The sequence below is a fragment of the Lampetra fluviatilis genome, chromosome 1 (assembly GCF_964198595.1).
Source record: "Lampetra fluviatilis chromosome 1, kcLamFluv1.1, whole genome shotgun sequence".
In the NCBI taxonomy this organism is placed as follows: domain Eukaryota; kingdom Metazoa; phylum Chordata; class Hyperoartia; order Petromyzontiformes; family Petromyzontidae; genus Lampetra; species Lampetra fluviatilis.
Genome location: NC_136275.1, coordinates 39810677 through 39824859, shown reverse-complemented (window position 1 = coordinate 39824859; position 14183 = coordinate 39810677). Strand labels below are relative to the sequence as shown.

The window sequence follows — 14183 nt, the reverse complement described above, 5'->3', positions numbered from 1 at the left end:
AGACGATTGCTTGTGTTGCGATCGAAACGTCGTGATATTTTTTATTATTTTTCTATCTACGTGGCTTTACCGAAAGACCCATAGAATATGTATTCCTGCAGTCACGAAAGCTTTAAGTCTGATTTCATCACTCCATTTCCTCGGCAAATGTCCTCTAGGACACGTGTAATTATTCTTGACCATCGGTCATCATCCATCCCGTCCAGCGAAGTGTCCTTCCCCAATCCCACTTACTTTTCCCAACAGTTTAAACAATTGTCATGTACCGACCCATGTTCTCTCATCCCTGTGTTCCTCGTTCTGTCCTTCAACGTAAATTCCACGTTTGTGCTTTTTTGTAGTTGCACGTTTCAGTTTTGTTCCATAATTATATATTTCTATTCAAAGATAAATTTGCTCTTCAGAAGGTAATCGCACTTGAGACATTTGCATCCCTTGTGCAGGTGTTTTTCCGGGCCGGCGTTCTCGGCAAACTGGAAGACGTCCGCGACGACTGCATCTGCCGCTTCATCACCAAGCTGCAGGCCTCTTGCCGCGGCAAAGTTTTCCGCCGTGACTTCCAGAAGGTCCTGGACAAGAGGTGAGTTGATTCCCTGCCATTTCCATGTATTATTAAGAGTCTCCGGCATCTCGAGAACGGTTGTTGGAATACCTCTTTGGCGACATCCATTATTTAAGGACCGTTTCCGCTTATTTATTTTGCTGCATGCATTTAACTAAAGGCATGAAATATTAATTGACTCGTGATCAGAATTATACTTTTTCTTTTGTATGCGTCGCTTTGGCTTGGCCTTAAAAACAGAGTGTGGGCTCTTTTGAGTAATTTATTAAAATGGAAATGTTGCAGGGTTTTTTTTTTCTCGATAAAATGTAAGTGTTGTTTTAGATACTGGTAAATCAAAAGGGCAAAACCCCGACTGCTCATCAGCCACGTGATCATCATCCAAGCCTTTGCTTCGGTTTGATTGTTGTGTTTTAATATCAGTTCGATAAGTGTTCATGACCAGATAATGCAATCATCAAGATCCAGGCAAACTTTACAGTGTAACGAGGACATATTGAACTAAAATGGCACAGATGTAGCTGCTTCTCAGTGTCACGTCGTTATAAATTGCCCAATTACGGCACCAGTTGCACGAAGTCGGCCACAAATTCCACATTTAACGTTTTAACATTCGCGTGATGACACAGTAACGTGATAGCGCGCCGATATTTTGTGACTCCAGCGGTTACAAAATCGAGGGAAATCAATGGGTTAATTATGTTTACGCGACCCCAAATCGGGTTGTGTGCTTGTGCTGTCGGCACGGTCGGTCATTAGAGAGCGGCGCTCGTCGTCACATCGCGACACAAGCCTGGCTCCTTCGCGCTCGCGAAAGGAGGTCAAAGGCGGGTCTCGTCCTATTATCTGGTTTTTACCGTGCGATTGAGTTTCACGGGGGTGGGGGGGGCTGGAGACCTTGATGCCTGCCCCCGATAGCGAGTGCGGTAGCATGGACGGGCTGCCCGGCGGTTGAGCCGAGGGAATGTTTGGGCATGGTTTTTGCCCCAGATAACGACGTTAAAGCCCCGACTTTGAAGCTCACCGGTCTAAGTACACCGGTGAGTTTACGAAGGAAAAGAAAAGCGGGGGCTTGACAAATGAATGTTTCTGCTGTGCGGAGCGGCACGTGGGGACAGGCACGAGACATTAAAATGTGTCGTTCGCAAAATGCTGCTGTGGAGTTGAAATCTAAATCTTACCAAAACAAACACTGGAAGAAAATACTCGACAGTACCTGAGCAATTTGTAATTTGTATAAATATACAAATTGCTAAATTATTGATTCCCGTGAGCACAATTTCATATACTCGAGTATTATTTACCTATTAATGTGTGTATATTGGCAGCTGTTGGTGTCGGCTCTTCAGTCCTAGAAGAGTGTTTCCTCATGAGCGCATTTGTAAACACGCTCAAACTAATTCTAGATTTCTTTTACCTACGTGACTTTACCGAAAGAACCTAAGAGTACGCTCAAACTAAACTGATGGAGTGGCGAGGCCTGCCTTCAACAATGGATTGAGAAAACGGCTGCGACACGTCGCACTGCCCTGATACCTTTTATGAAGCCCAATGAAATCTGGAGTTTTATTTTGGGTTTTTTTTTTCTCGTGCGTGCGTGCGTTCTCTCAAACAGGGACGCCATGGTGATTATTCAGTCCAATGTTCGCAGCTTCCTTCAGCTGCGTCACTGGCCCTGGTTCCGACTCTACACGAAGGTACTGCTCTGCCTTGCCACGTGTAGCTAACGGCAATCCCTTCAGGTGTTTAGCATTCACAATGTGACCATACATGTATTTCCCTTCAACGTTACGGGAATTTATAGCAACTGGCGTGGCCGATGTAGATGCGCCCTCTCAACAACACACGCACACTATTTCATATATATACCTTGACGTATATATACAGTGCTGTGTATATATGACGTAAGCAAAGGAATAGTAACGTATAGGCTTATGGGCAGGCAATCACAGATGTTTAACTTATCAGGCATTTGCAAAGACATCCACTGCTCAGTATGAAGACGGGACTGCGAATGTGCGTGCATTCCCAACAATGCATTCATCAACGTGCAGCAGTAACACAACAATTTGTCTAGGCAGATAGCATTTTGAATTTTTATTTTCCCGTCCTCCCATTTCCTTTACTGAACACTGATGTATGCAGATAGAAACATTATTTCACATGCTGCCGAACCGTGACGTTTCCATTGGAAATCAAATATTTGCCAGAGAAAAAAACTCGCGTTGGGAATTTAAACAAGCCTCCCAGCCTGTATTAACATATGTTTGGAAGGCTCTGCATATGACAAACATACATAGTAATAATTCCACCCATGCTCAATCCATCAACTGATGAACACTTGCCCACATCATGTCAGTTACGGGGTTTTTTTTTACCATACTTCGCCACGCTGGTCATTGCGGGTTTGGCGAAACGGGTGGGGTCGGAAGAGAGCAGGACCATTCGTGGTACCACTCGCCACGGATGTGAGCCGTGGCGACCGTGAATGAGCTCAGGTCGTCAAGTTCGTCGTGTCACAGCTCGCTCACCTCTACCCCGCACCCCACACTGCTCCATCGCCTCCCTCCGTACAGCCTCTGAAAAGGGGAACTCTAAAATAAGAGAGGAGAAGTTAAATGACAATGCAACAAAGGTCTCACACAATTGCTGCGAACGAACGTACTTTTGCAATAGATCTGTCGGGTGCAAAATGGCCCTCGGCCAAAAGCAAAGAACTCCGTGTTTGCTCAGCAGCAAAAGACAAAGATCCCCCGTATAGCCTTAACATACTGTTGGGGCAAGTGCTCTTAATGGGCACCTACGAAGGCCGGAACAGCACACGAGGGGGTGGGTGGCCAGCACCACGACCGGGCCGCCTTTCTCTCCCCAGTGGCGCTGTTTACACACCGCAGCAGGTATTCATTTGAGGCTGAGTCGACCTAGGGGGAGGGCCTAGGAGCCGGTTTCAGATATTCGTCACCGTCGTTGGCCGTGAGTGGGAATCGAACTCGGGTTCGCGGGAAGCACGAACCCGCTACACTGCCGCTCGCCCCCTCGGTGAAGCCGTCACCTCTTGACATCATTCCTCTGAGGCCGCAGCAAACCTGGCCGCAGTCACGTGGTGCCACCAATTTGCCCGTGCTCAAACCGGACCGGGCGGCAATCCTCTCTGTCTCTCTCTCTCTCGGGGGGGCGCAGGTTTGAGCTTCTCAGTCATCGACGCCTCTCGCGGGCGTGCGAGCTCCGCAAAGCCCTCCCCTCGCTGCGTAACCCCCCCCCAAAAAAAAAAAACACCCCCCTCCACGCACGCACGCACGCGCGCACGCACGCCCCGGTACGCGCGCACGCACGCACGGGCACACACTCACGGGCACGCGCGGGCGGGCGGGCGCTAGAACGTCCGCGCCTAAAAACGCCGGCCGCCCGAGCGGGTCCGAAGAAGCGCGGGATTTGGCGCGGCCACTCGGCGCCACGGGTGTGATGGACAAGAGAGTGTTCTTGTTTTACACGGATTTCCAGCAGGAAAACCCCATCGTTAGTGTGCAAGTGAAGCACCTGGCTCAAGTACGTAACGACAAAACCTCGCGTTTGTTTTCCTCCACACACTCCCCCACCTCACCCCCCCCCCCCCCCCACTGTTCCAGTTCGCCAATCTCGTTCAATGTCAGCTGGCACTCACATAGCCCCCGCACAAATATAATTTACACAAATGTTTCATCACAACTGCCTTTCGCTGCTTCTCTCTGCCAAAAGGGCAGCTGTCGTATTATAAGTGTGATGTGCGCATTGAGCAGTTCATACCGCGAATAAAATAAAAATTACCTTAATTTGAAGTGACGGCGATTGTAGGCTTGTTGGCCCAAGTGCTGATGTTTCTCTCTCTCTCTCTCTCGTGTGTCAAAACTACTTCAACTCTCTCACATCGGTAGATCGCCCACGTCTCAAAGTGTACCTCACGCTTCGGGGTCTTTTCTCACTCACGACGTTAGCTTTCTTCACCTCGCGGATGCGTCTTCAAAATGTCATTGCCTGTTTTGCAACATTTCGACCGTGTAATTCCACGTCGATTCTTTGTTCACCACAGTGTACTTGTTATGCGATTTGGGCTGTTTTCACAACAGACGTCTATACAATTTTTTTACAAAATTGTTAAAGTACGTATCATTAATATGTGTATAAATGTTATCGCTTAAAGGCATAACATTCTTTTTTTAAGTGTATGTTAAATAAAATGAAAGGCTAAGGTGGAGTGTCAGTAACTGGTATCGGGGGTGTTTCCTGCTTACGATTGGCCTTAGTTTCCACTGTTATTTTTTCGCCAAAAGCACCAGCGAAAATGTAGTTTTGATATTTTAAATCAGCATAATTAAACCCATGATTAATTAAATAACTAGCCCCCACCCACTCCAATTTTAGAGACTCAACATCAGATGTGTATAGGTTTTTGTATCCTAGAATCTGATGTCATATACCGTGTCTCCTCAAAACAACATGGGTGCATATTCCCGCGTCCCACGTCCAAATGGCGTTCGCATTAAAAAAAATAATTAATGACCGCACTCCTACAAGCTCAAAAATGTAACAGAATGCGAAGCATTGTTGACTTGTTATTAGCAGTGTAACAATGATGTGCATAAGTGTCATGTGCCAGACAGTCCCAGTTTAGAATTCGACTCCCTGTATTCATGGTCTTGTGTACAATAATATCACAGGAATAAAAAAAAATTACATTTTTCGGTGTTCATTAAGGTGTTTAAAATGGTTTTGAACATCGTACATAACTTATACAATCTTCGGAATGATCATTTGCTTTGGGCCTGAAGTGAATTGCTGCAGAACAATGTGAAAGTGTGTCTGCCGTGACTTGGCAGGTGAGGCCGATGTGCATCCAGTTGAAGGAGGAAGAAGACCGCAAGAAGAAGGAGCAGGAGATGAAGAGGGCCCTGCAGGAGGCCGAGAAGATGGTGGAGGACCTCAAGGAGCTCACAGAGAGGGTGGCCACGTTGGAGACCGAGCGCAATGTCCTGCAGGAGCAGCTTGACGCTGTGAGTTCATCGTCCGTCCCGCCGGGAATGCAAATCCACGGTGCCATGAAGGAAGGCCATATGTACGTGTACGTGTGTCGAACTTCTTTCGTACCGTACGTAGTCAACCGTGCACGCCGGACGTGCTGTAGAAGGACAACAAACTAAACACGAAAAGCAGTTCTAAAGGAATTAGTTTGTAATCTAGAATTAAAAGTGCGTAGCTCCAGTGGCTTCCTAATCAACTGCTTTTTGTGTTTAGTTTGTGGTCCTTCTCCGCACCTCAGATTAGCACAGTTGGCTACGTACGGCGCGAAAGAAGATCAACATACGTACGTCCATCGAGGGCAGGACCTTGTTGCCCCTTGGAAACCAAATATTTGAACAAAACCTGTAAAGTATTATGAGAAACGAAGACTGACAGTGACGTATCCATTACTACTGCTGGGCGCATAGAGGAGCTGGGGAGATTTAAGAAATGTTCCGATTATTTTAACTGCTGCGCCAGGAGATCATACCAGCGACCTCTGGATTCGTAACCCCAGTGTGCTAACCACTACACCCACGGCAGCAGCGTATTGTCAATGACCTCCAAATAATTAAAAGCATCGTTAAAAGTGTCATTTGCAAATTCGTCCAGCACTATAGAATTCTTAGGTGTGGACGTGTGAATCGAGTACATGTTTACATTTGCATGTGCGCACACACTCATGCATGCCCGAGTGTGCATTGCAAGCATTGTGCACTTTGGTATTGCGTGCGGCGATCGGCGCTGAATTCTCGCTCGCGCTCTCCGCTCCGAGGCCGTCAGGCGACCCGTGCATGCTCTCGCAAACCGTGCGTACAGCGCGCACTGTGCGATGGACCCGGGACAGAGAAGCGATGAGAAGAACTTTCATTCATTTTTGTGTGTGTGTGTGTGAGGCCGGAATGTTTTTCGAAACATTCCTCAGCGTCTGTGTGGTCTCATCTCCGTCACGGTCCGTACGGACGTTACTATCTCGTTGGCTGAAGGATTACCTGCACGCGAACATATTTCAAATCACACTTTCTCCACGTAGTAAATTAGGTGTCTATTTAAATTACTTAGGTCTTTGTTTTTTGCAAAAAATATGGAATTATTTGTTTCACGTTGGAGTGTAAGCATTTGTGCATGCTGACACGTATTAAACACGTTTCTATTTTTTACTCGACATATTAGTCTTATTTATGCATCTAGTTCTAAATGGTCACATTTCACAGTAGCTTTTATTGACAGCAAATCATCCCAGGAGTGAAAGAGAATTCGTTTTAAAATGAAGGAGCTCAGGTTATCAGTTGCATTGTCCTATTCCTCTACAGTTCACTTTTTGTTCAATGTCAAGGTTCATTTTTGTTGCATCCTTCAATGGAATTAGGTAATAAAAGTTATAGTTTTGGAAATAACGGTATTTTAAATATTAAACTGGCAATCTGAATTCACTCTTGTAACTCATTAATCACAGGTATTCTCCAACATTACAGTAAATGTCCAGGACACCTTCACTTGCGGAATCACATTCCCCCCAGCGATGTCATACGTTGAAAAGATGTAAAGCCACTGGCATGTTGTTATTGAGAAATGATTTGGAGGGGAATGGCAGTGCAGAAGGATGGCTATCTGTCTAGAGTCTGGGGGTGAGTCCGATGCGATCTGTCGTAGGTCGCTCGAATTCGCATGCCCCATGTTTTGGCTGCCAAGGAATGCCACGTGAATGATGTTTGATAAGAGATCCCCCTTTTTGCGTAGCAGATATGAATTGTAAACTGGATAAGACTCTCGGTGACATGTGGAAACCGTGAATGTTCACATGGGGCAAGCAGAAGCCCTCTTGCATGCTGTCGTGCAGAACCTACAACAATTGTTTCATGATTAACCAAAGTCAGAAGAAACATAAAATATATATATGGGACATTTTGGCAGTTTACAAGATGATGAAAAATAATAATAGTTTTTACCTATTATTTTTACTTGTCCTTATTAATCAAATATTTTTTATTAAAATAAGAATAGATTTGACCTCTTCTTAGGTTTTACCTATTCTTATTCAGATATAAACAACTGCTCGACCCGAATTCTAAGTGTTTCAATACTTACGTTGTCTGTACCATTCACTGTTTGGCATTCGCTGATATAACACTGCTGAGACAAGGCCATTACGTCTCCGGTGTAGGCACATCCGTTTCAAAGACAATGCTTATAGTATAATCGGAGCGCGTTTGTTTGCATGTTTTGCCACAGGTACTGTGTGGTGAATGCAGACTCGATGCCTTGCAAAAGTATAATCTATTTGGTGTTGGAACATAAAAATAGAGTGCCCATTAAATACCCCTCACCATAACAGCAATCATCTGCCACGGTCAATCCACTGCCTCTCACGACCCTGCGTTGTTATTAATCCACCCAGCCTGATTTGTGATGTATCAATAAAAACGTTCACAAAAGGTGCACCTTGAACAAGGGGGCAGTGAGGGAAGGAGGGGGGGTCATGGCGCTGTGGGGGTTGTTGTGTTCAGCAAGCCCGGGCAGCCTTCGCCTGGCGCTGGGGTGGAGCCGCAGCTAAGGAAGCATCCAATGGGATGGGGCTTCTTCTTCTTGCGAGGTGCCTTGTGAAAGCCGCGATTAAGGAGATGGCCAATGGCATGTTGCTTGCTGCTCCTTGTCCACCAAACCTGAAGCCCCCTTATCTAACTCCCCCAACCAACCCACCCACCCACCCTCGCGCCTGCCTCTACTTCCAACGCCATCGAGACCAACCGGCTTTATTAAGTCGGTGTTGCGTTTCGCGTTTGCGTTCGTCTGAGTTTACTTAGACGCCCGTGAAGGCAGCTCGCAGGGCAGAGAAGCCGAGTGCTTGTCACCATTTATAGAACACAACGAGCCGAGGAAAGTGTTTAAACATCCTCGCTTCCTAGTTCAAGTAAGTCGTTACCTTAATTGTGCTGTTTGCTTTAAAGCTAAACTAAAAATTGGACAAATGATGTTTTTTGCGACGGTTTCGGTGGGGTTACGTTTCGAGAATTAGTTACGGCTACGAGATGCAGTACATGAGTTGTGGTGCTCGTTTAGGGGTACAATTCTCATATGAAAAAAAAATTTGTAATGTAAAACGATACTTTTAAATATTTTGCATTTGCAAATCCCAAAGACGCAGTGCGTAATCATTTAAAGCGGCGCTTAATGAACGCGCGATACAAATCCGCACCGCCCCGTGCTCGCAAACCCCGCCTCTGCTCAAACAAGATCAAAGTTGCTGCTGCGCCTCCGATGGAATAATGCGCGCAAACTCTTAATTACCCTTCATTATCCTCCATTATCCTTGATTGGGTGGAGTTACCCATCGGCGCGCGCGTGGCAGGGCGGACAGCGGTCGTGAAGGGGTTCGCTGCTGCTACGGTGGTGGTGGTGGTGGAGGGGGGTGGTGGGAGTTGTTTGGGGGCAGAGCGAGCGAGTCACCTGGGAAACTCGGACAAGTCGAGAGGCAGACAAGCGCGGGTCGACCACCCCCTCCACTGCCAGCCCAGCGGCTTTGAGAGTCGCTTGACTGAACGAGTGTCCTGAGCTTCACGTTGTTCTGTGTAGAGAGAGGAGGAGGAGGGGGGGGGCAAGTGATAGTGTGCATTTATATTTTTCTGTTTGCAATAAATTGGTTTCACGTGTAATTATTATTTTGTGTGTGTCGTGGGCGGATAGGTCAGAGGGCAGACGCTGGCAAGGTGGGGGTGAAACAAAAGATAAAGCAACATAGACCAATGGGGGATGAAATGATGCAGGCAGGGAGGAAGCGTTCCCTGTCGTTATCAGAAAAGTCCCTGGGTCATGGCTGGGAGTCCGAGTCGGAGACTGAGCTGGACTGGGATGGATATTCTGTGAGGCTGGAGGAGCTGATGATTCTATCGGCAGAGGCTGCGGAAGTATGTGACGCCCGTCTGGGCTTCATGAGCTCCCTCGTCCGTACACATTAACTAGCTTCCTGCCAGCCATACACAGTTTTATAAGAACTTTTAAGGGGGGCGTGCTTTTAAGGTCAAATTTATTCCTTGCTCGAGAGGGCCATGATTAAGCTTTGAATTTTAGAGGCGTTGGCTGAGTTAAAGAGTCGACTGGCTCGTATGGATTTCCACTCTTCCAAAACCCGTTATAGTTGTTCTCCAAATAACGCGGCAAAGCGCATGCTTGCAAGACTTTTTTTTAAAAGAGTGTAAATACAGGATAAAACGTGAGATCTTATTAATCGCCATCGAAATCACCCGCGTAAAAAAAAAAAATTGCCCTCCCGTAACCTCTAAACACATCACGTATACACGCGCGAATTAATTGAACGTTCTATCAAAGTCTGGTTGGAGAGGACGGACGGACGGAGGGAGGGCAGCAGGATATGGCTTGCGATGCGCTATACTCTTAGGTTTTTTCGGTAAAGTCACGTAGGTAAAAAATACAATTAAAAGTTAATAAAAGTAATAATGGAAATAAAATAAAATAATAAATCACGACGTTTCGGAGGCAACACAAGTGCATTTTAGCTGTGACGATCCCACCTGATGACGGAGACTTGTGTTGCCTCCGAAACGTCGTGATTTATTATTTTATTTTATTTCCATTATTACTTTTATTAACTTTCAATTTCATTTTCTACCTACGTGACTTTACCGAAAAAACCTAAGAGTATGAATCCTTGCAGTCACGAAAGCTTCAAATCTAGAATCGCGATGCGCTGTCGTGTCACGGTGTCGCAGGAGCGCGGAAAGAAGGGGGATGCCCAGGGCCGGGTGACCTCCCTGGACCGGCAGCGCAAGGAGCTGGAGGTCAGAGTGGCCGAGCTCAACGTGCGTCTCGAGGGCGAGGAGAGGACGACGGCCGAGCTGACCGGCAGGCGCCGCCGGCTCGAGAACGACGTGCAGGACCTCAAGATCGAGGTGGAGAGTCTGGAGGGATCTGTGGCCAAACTTGAGAAGGAGAAGAAGGTGAGACCGACGTGAGATACTCTTGGTGTTGTCCTCGTTGTTGTCTTCGTCGTTGTTGTTGTCGTCGTTGTTGTTGTTGTTGTTGTCCCAACCAGGGGGCCCCCCTCTTCCTCCTTCTCGCTTGTTGTCATCTGAGAGGTGAAACACGTTGGTGTTCATCTTCTTGGTTCTTTCGGTAAAGTCACGTAGAATGGAAATAATAAAATAATACAATTAAATCATAGTTATATTATTACTTTACTTTATTATGTTTCATTATTATTATTGTATTATTTCCATTCTACGTGACTTTACCGAAAGAACCAAGAAGATGAATCCCTGCAGTCACGAAAGCTTTAAATCCACGTTGGTGTTGTCGTCGTTGTTGTCGTTGTTGTTGTCCCAACCAGGGCCCCCCCCCCTCCTCCTTCTCGCTTGTTGTCATCTGAGAGGGTCCCAGTCGCATAAGTGGCCCCCACCCTCCCTCCCTCTCTCTCTCCTGCCAGTCAGGGGACGATGACCACATTCTGTCTGTTCTGGACACGGGCAGATGTCGTGTCATTTTCTTGCTTGAGCACGGTAAATGGAGATTAGTCAACCACCGATATGTAAACATCGTAGCATCATTCACATATCGTAGGTTAAATCTTCAAATCAAGGTTAAATCTTGACGTTTTGGAATAATCAATTGAAATTGATTCACGCGTTTTTGGCGCTTGCAAAGACGCTGCATCAGCATTTCCACTTCGTGAATTAATTTGGGATTTACTGCCAACCTTCCCAAGTAATAACTTGGGCGACGCGTTGGTTCGATGCCACCGTGGCTCTGTCCTCGTATCGTTTACTTCAAGACTTGCCACGAGCCTCAAGTTTTGAAAGATGAATAAGAATAAGAAGACATTTGGCTGGCAATGAATAAAGACAGGGCACGCTGAGCTGTGTACGCCTCTTTGAGCGAGGTGTGTGTAAAAGTGCGCAACAACTTGTGAAGTTGACCATTTATAATCATCAAGAACATCGCTGCCGAGTCTTGTTCGAGACAGGACGAGGTTACGCGTCCTGCAGCAGCAGTCGTAGCAGCAACATGCGTCTGTCTGCCAGGTTTCACTTGGCCATGTTTCTATGGCCAGAGCTTCAAAAACCACCATGATCGCGCTTCTTTATCGGAGCGCAAAAAAGACCCCCGAAGGATTCCAAGCCCGTATCTGTTACGCGGCGCTTTGCTGTTGTTGCTCCCGCACTGTACCGTGAGACAATTCGTAAAGATCGAATTCCTTGAAGCTGTCCAAACCCACTGACCCCTCCCCCGCCCTCCACCCCCCCCCCATTCCGTGGGCGAAAAAATAAATGTGCAGGTGAGATTCATTTCAAAGAGAAAACATCGTCGTTTCGCACAATTTTCATCATCGGTGAGGGAGGGGCGGGGGAGATAGGTGGGGAGGGAGGAACGCGTGCCGGTAGGAAGCAGTTCTTGTTGAGAATGAGAGAGGTGTGAGCCTTGAGTTTGAGCAGAGGCCAATGTGATGACAAAGTCACGGGAACTTCCCTCGCCAACACAATGTCGACTGTCTCTACCCGTGGGAATGTTTGAAGAAGAATAAAAACGTCGCTTTCCGGGGTGCTCTTGGTGAGCAAAGTGTGCCGATACGAGATGTATCAAACAGCAACAGTCGTGAAGTATTCAGCCGTCTCCCCCACATCCCTTTTGTCTCCTTCAAGGTCTCTATGTATTTTGTAAGGCAGACTGCATTCACACACTGGCGCATAGGCATAACCACACTCACCACACAGCTCACCGCCAGAGTACACACAATACATTACGCATATGGCAAACTGACAACCACCGTGTGTTTATTTAAGCCGCCCCTTCCGCGACTTGCTTGTACAAGCGCAGTGGTGTGTGGTGTCTGTGTGTTGGACACGGATGATGGTGCCGCCGATCCATAGGCTCTGGAGAACAAGGTTCGCACGCAGACCGAGGAGCTGAACCTGAAAGACGAGACGATTGTGAAGCTCCAGAAGGAGAAGAAACAGCTAGAGGAGGCCAATCAGGTGCGGCTATCCATCCACCCAAAACATCGCATCAGCTCACGAGTCATCGGACAGGGTGGCACAGTGGTGACACACTTGTTCCTCATAGCAAGAAGTGTTCGGGTTCGATCCCAACTCGGGCGACTTTCTCCGTGGAATATGTCTGTTCTCCCCCCCCCCCCCCCCACCTTGTTCTGCACGGAGTTCTGGTTTCCTCTCACAGTAAAAACAATACGATGCAATGTAACCGCTATTGGCCAAGCATCCCAATACTGATAAATTACATGCAGATGTATCAATTTGGATTATACAAAGCAGCAGCAGCAATATCACCTTCCACTGCAAAAAACTTGGCAGGACCTTTCGGAAAACTCAGTGAGGCTTTCCATGGTGAACAAGCTTTCGCGACCAATATTATCCATAATAGAGGTTTTCTTGGTTAGATCGTGTAAATATAAATGTGTCTCATCTTCTTGGTTCTTTCGGTAAAGTCACGTAGAAGAGAAATAATGTCTCCCCGACAGACCTGGTCTTCACCTAAGGACGGCTGCTTGCGTTGTGGCCGAAACGTCGTGAGAATAATTTTATTATGTTTTATTTTTATTATGTTATTACTTCCCTTCTACGTGACTTTACCGAAAGAACCAAGAAGATGAATCCCTGCAGTCACGAAAGCTTTAAATCGAAATATAAATGTGTCGTTAACCCGCCACCACCCGACACACTCTGGCTGTCACCTGATGAGGCCGGTTATAATTACCGGCAGAACGTCGTGCTCAAATTGGAGCTGTTGTAGGTTTACTCTCCAACACACCGATGTGCTGAACTAGTAATTAATTGCCACGTTTTGTCTGCGTGACAAACCTTAATAATTGGCTGTGTCGGGTTGGTGGCGGGTTTAACGACACATTTATATTTAAGTGATCTAAACCAAAAATAAAATCTATATTGGAAGTGTTTTGTCGTCGTAATATTATTAGAGTGGATTGGCATTTCATGTTACAATTTCAACCGAGGATTCATTTTTCATGTTTTTTGTAGGAAATCTAGAAAAAAGCATTTGTCTCGTCGGTAGAGAGATTTGTGTTAAAACTGAGGCAAGCATAAGTTGAGATGCATTTGGTAAATTGGACAGGAGTATGTCAAATGAATTCTGTGCTTTCGCTTCTCGTATATTTGCGTCTGCCAGATATAATGTAAGCGTGGAGACAGAGGTAACACAACTTTAAAAAAATATATATAGTGAATTTGACTTGTAATTCATTGGTTTAAATGTCAAAAATGTAGATGCATTATTGCAGTAATTACAAACAACTAATAAAAACCACGCATAATAATGGGGTTCATAAATGTTTTCCAACATGCATTTAGCCTCAACAATATATAATTATCAATAACGTTACCAGATGATCCACACAACAGCCAAATTGAACAATTGGTAGCAGTTTGATCAATTTGGCCAGTTATTTTGGACGATACGTCCCATATAGCAACCCAATTTTATATTAAATTTCAAGTATTCAGGAGCACCTTTACGGCAGTGATCGTGAAGCCCTGTTATAGATTAACGAATGGGCACACAGATAGATAAATTGACGCTTGCAGCCTTGGGGTTGGAAAGC

The 14183-nt window shown here is 46.2% G+C and overlaps 1 protein-coding gene across 1 annotated transcript in view; it reads left to right on the top strand.

The window, feature by feature from the left end:
- The window catches only part of LOC144930970 (myosin-16-like), an 81603-nt gene that overhangs the window by 26329 nt on the left and 41091 nt on the right, over positions 1–14183 (top strand). Inside the window, exons 20-26 of the mRNA XM_078854832.1 lie at positions 444–580; positions 2178–2259; positions 3061–3068; positions 3940–4108; positions 5416–5589; positions 10324–10551; positions 12478–12582. Of these exons, the coding sequence (XP_078710958.1) occupies positions 444–580; positions 2178–2259; positions 3061–3068; positions 3940–4108; positions 5416–5589; positions 10324–10551; positions 12478–12582 (903 nt within the window). The remainder of the gene's footprint in view (positions 1–443; positions 581–2177; positions 2260–3060; positions 3069–3939; positions 4109–5415; positions 5590–10323; positions 10552–12477; positions 12583–14183) is intronic.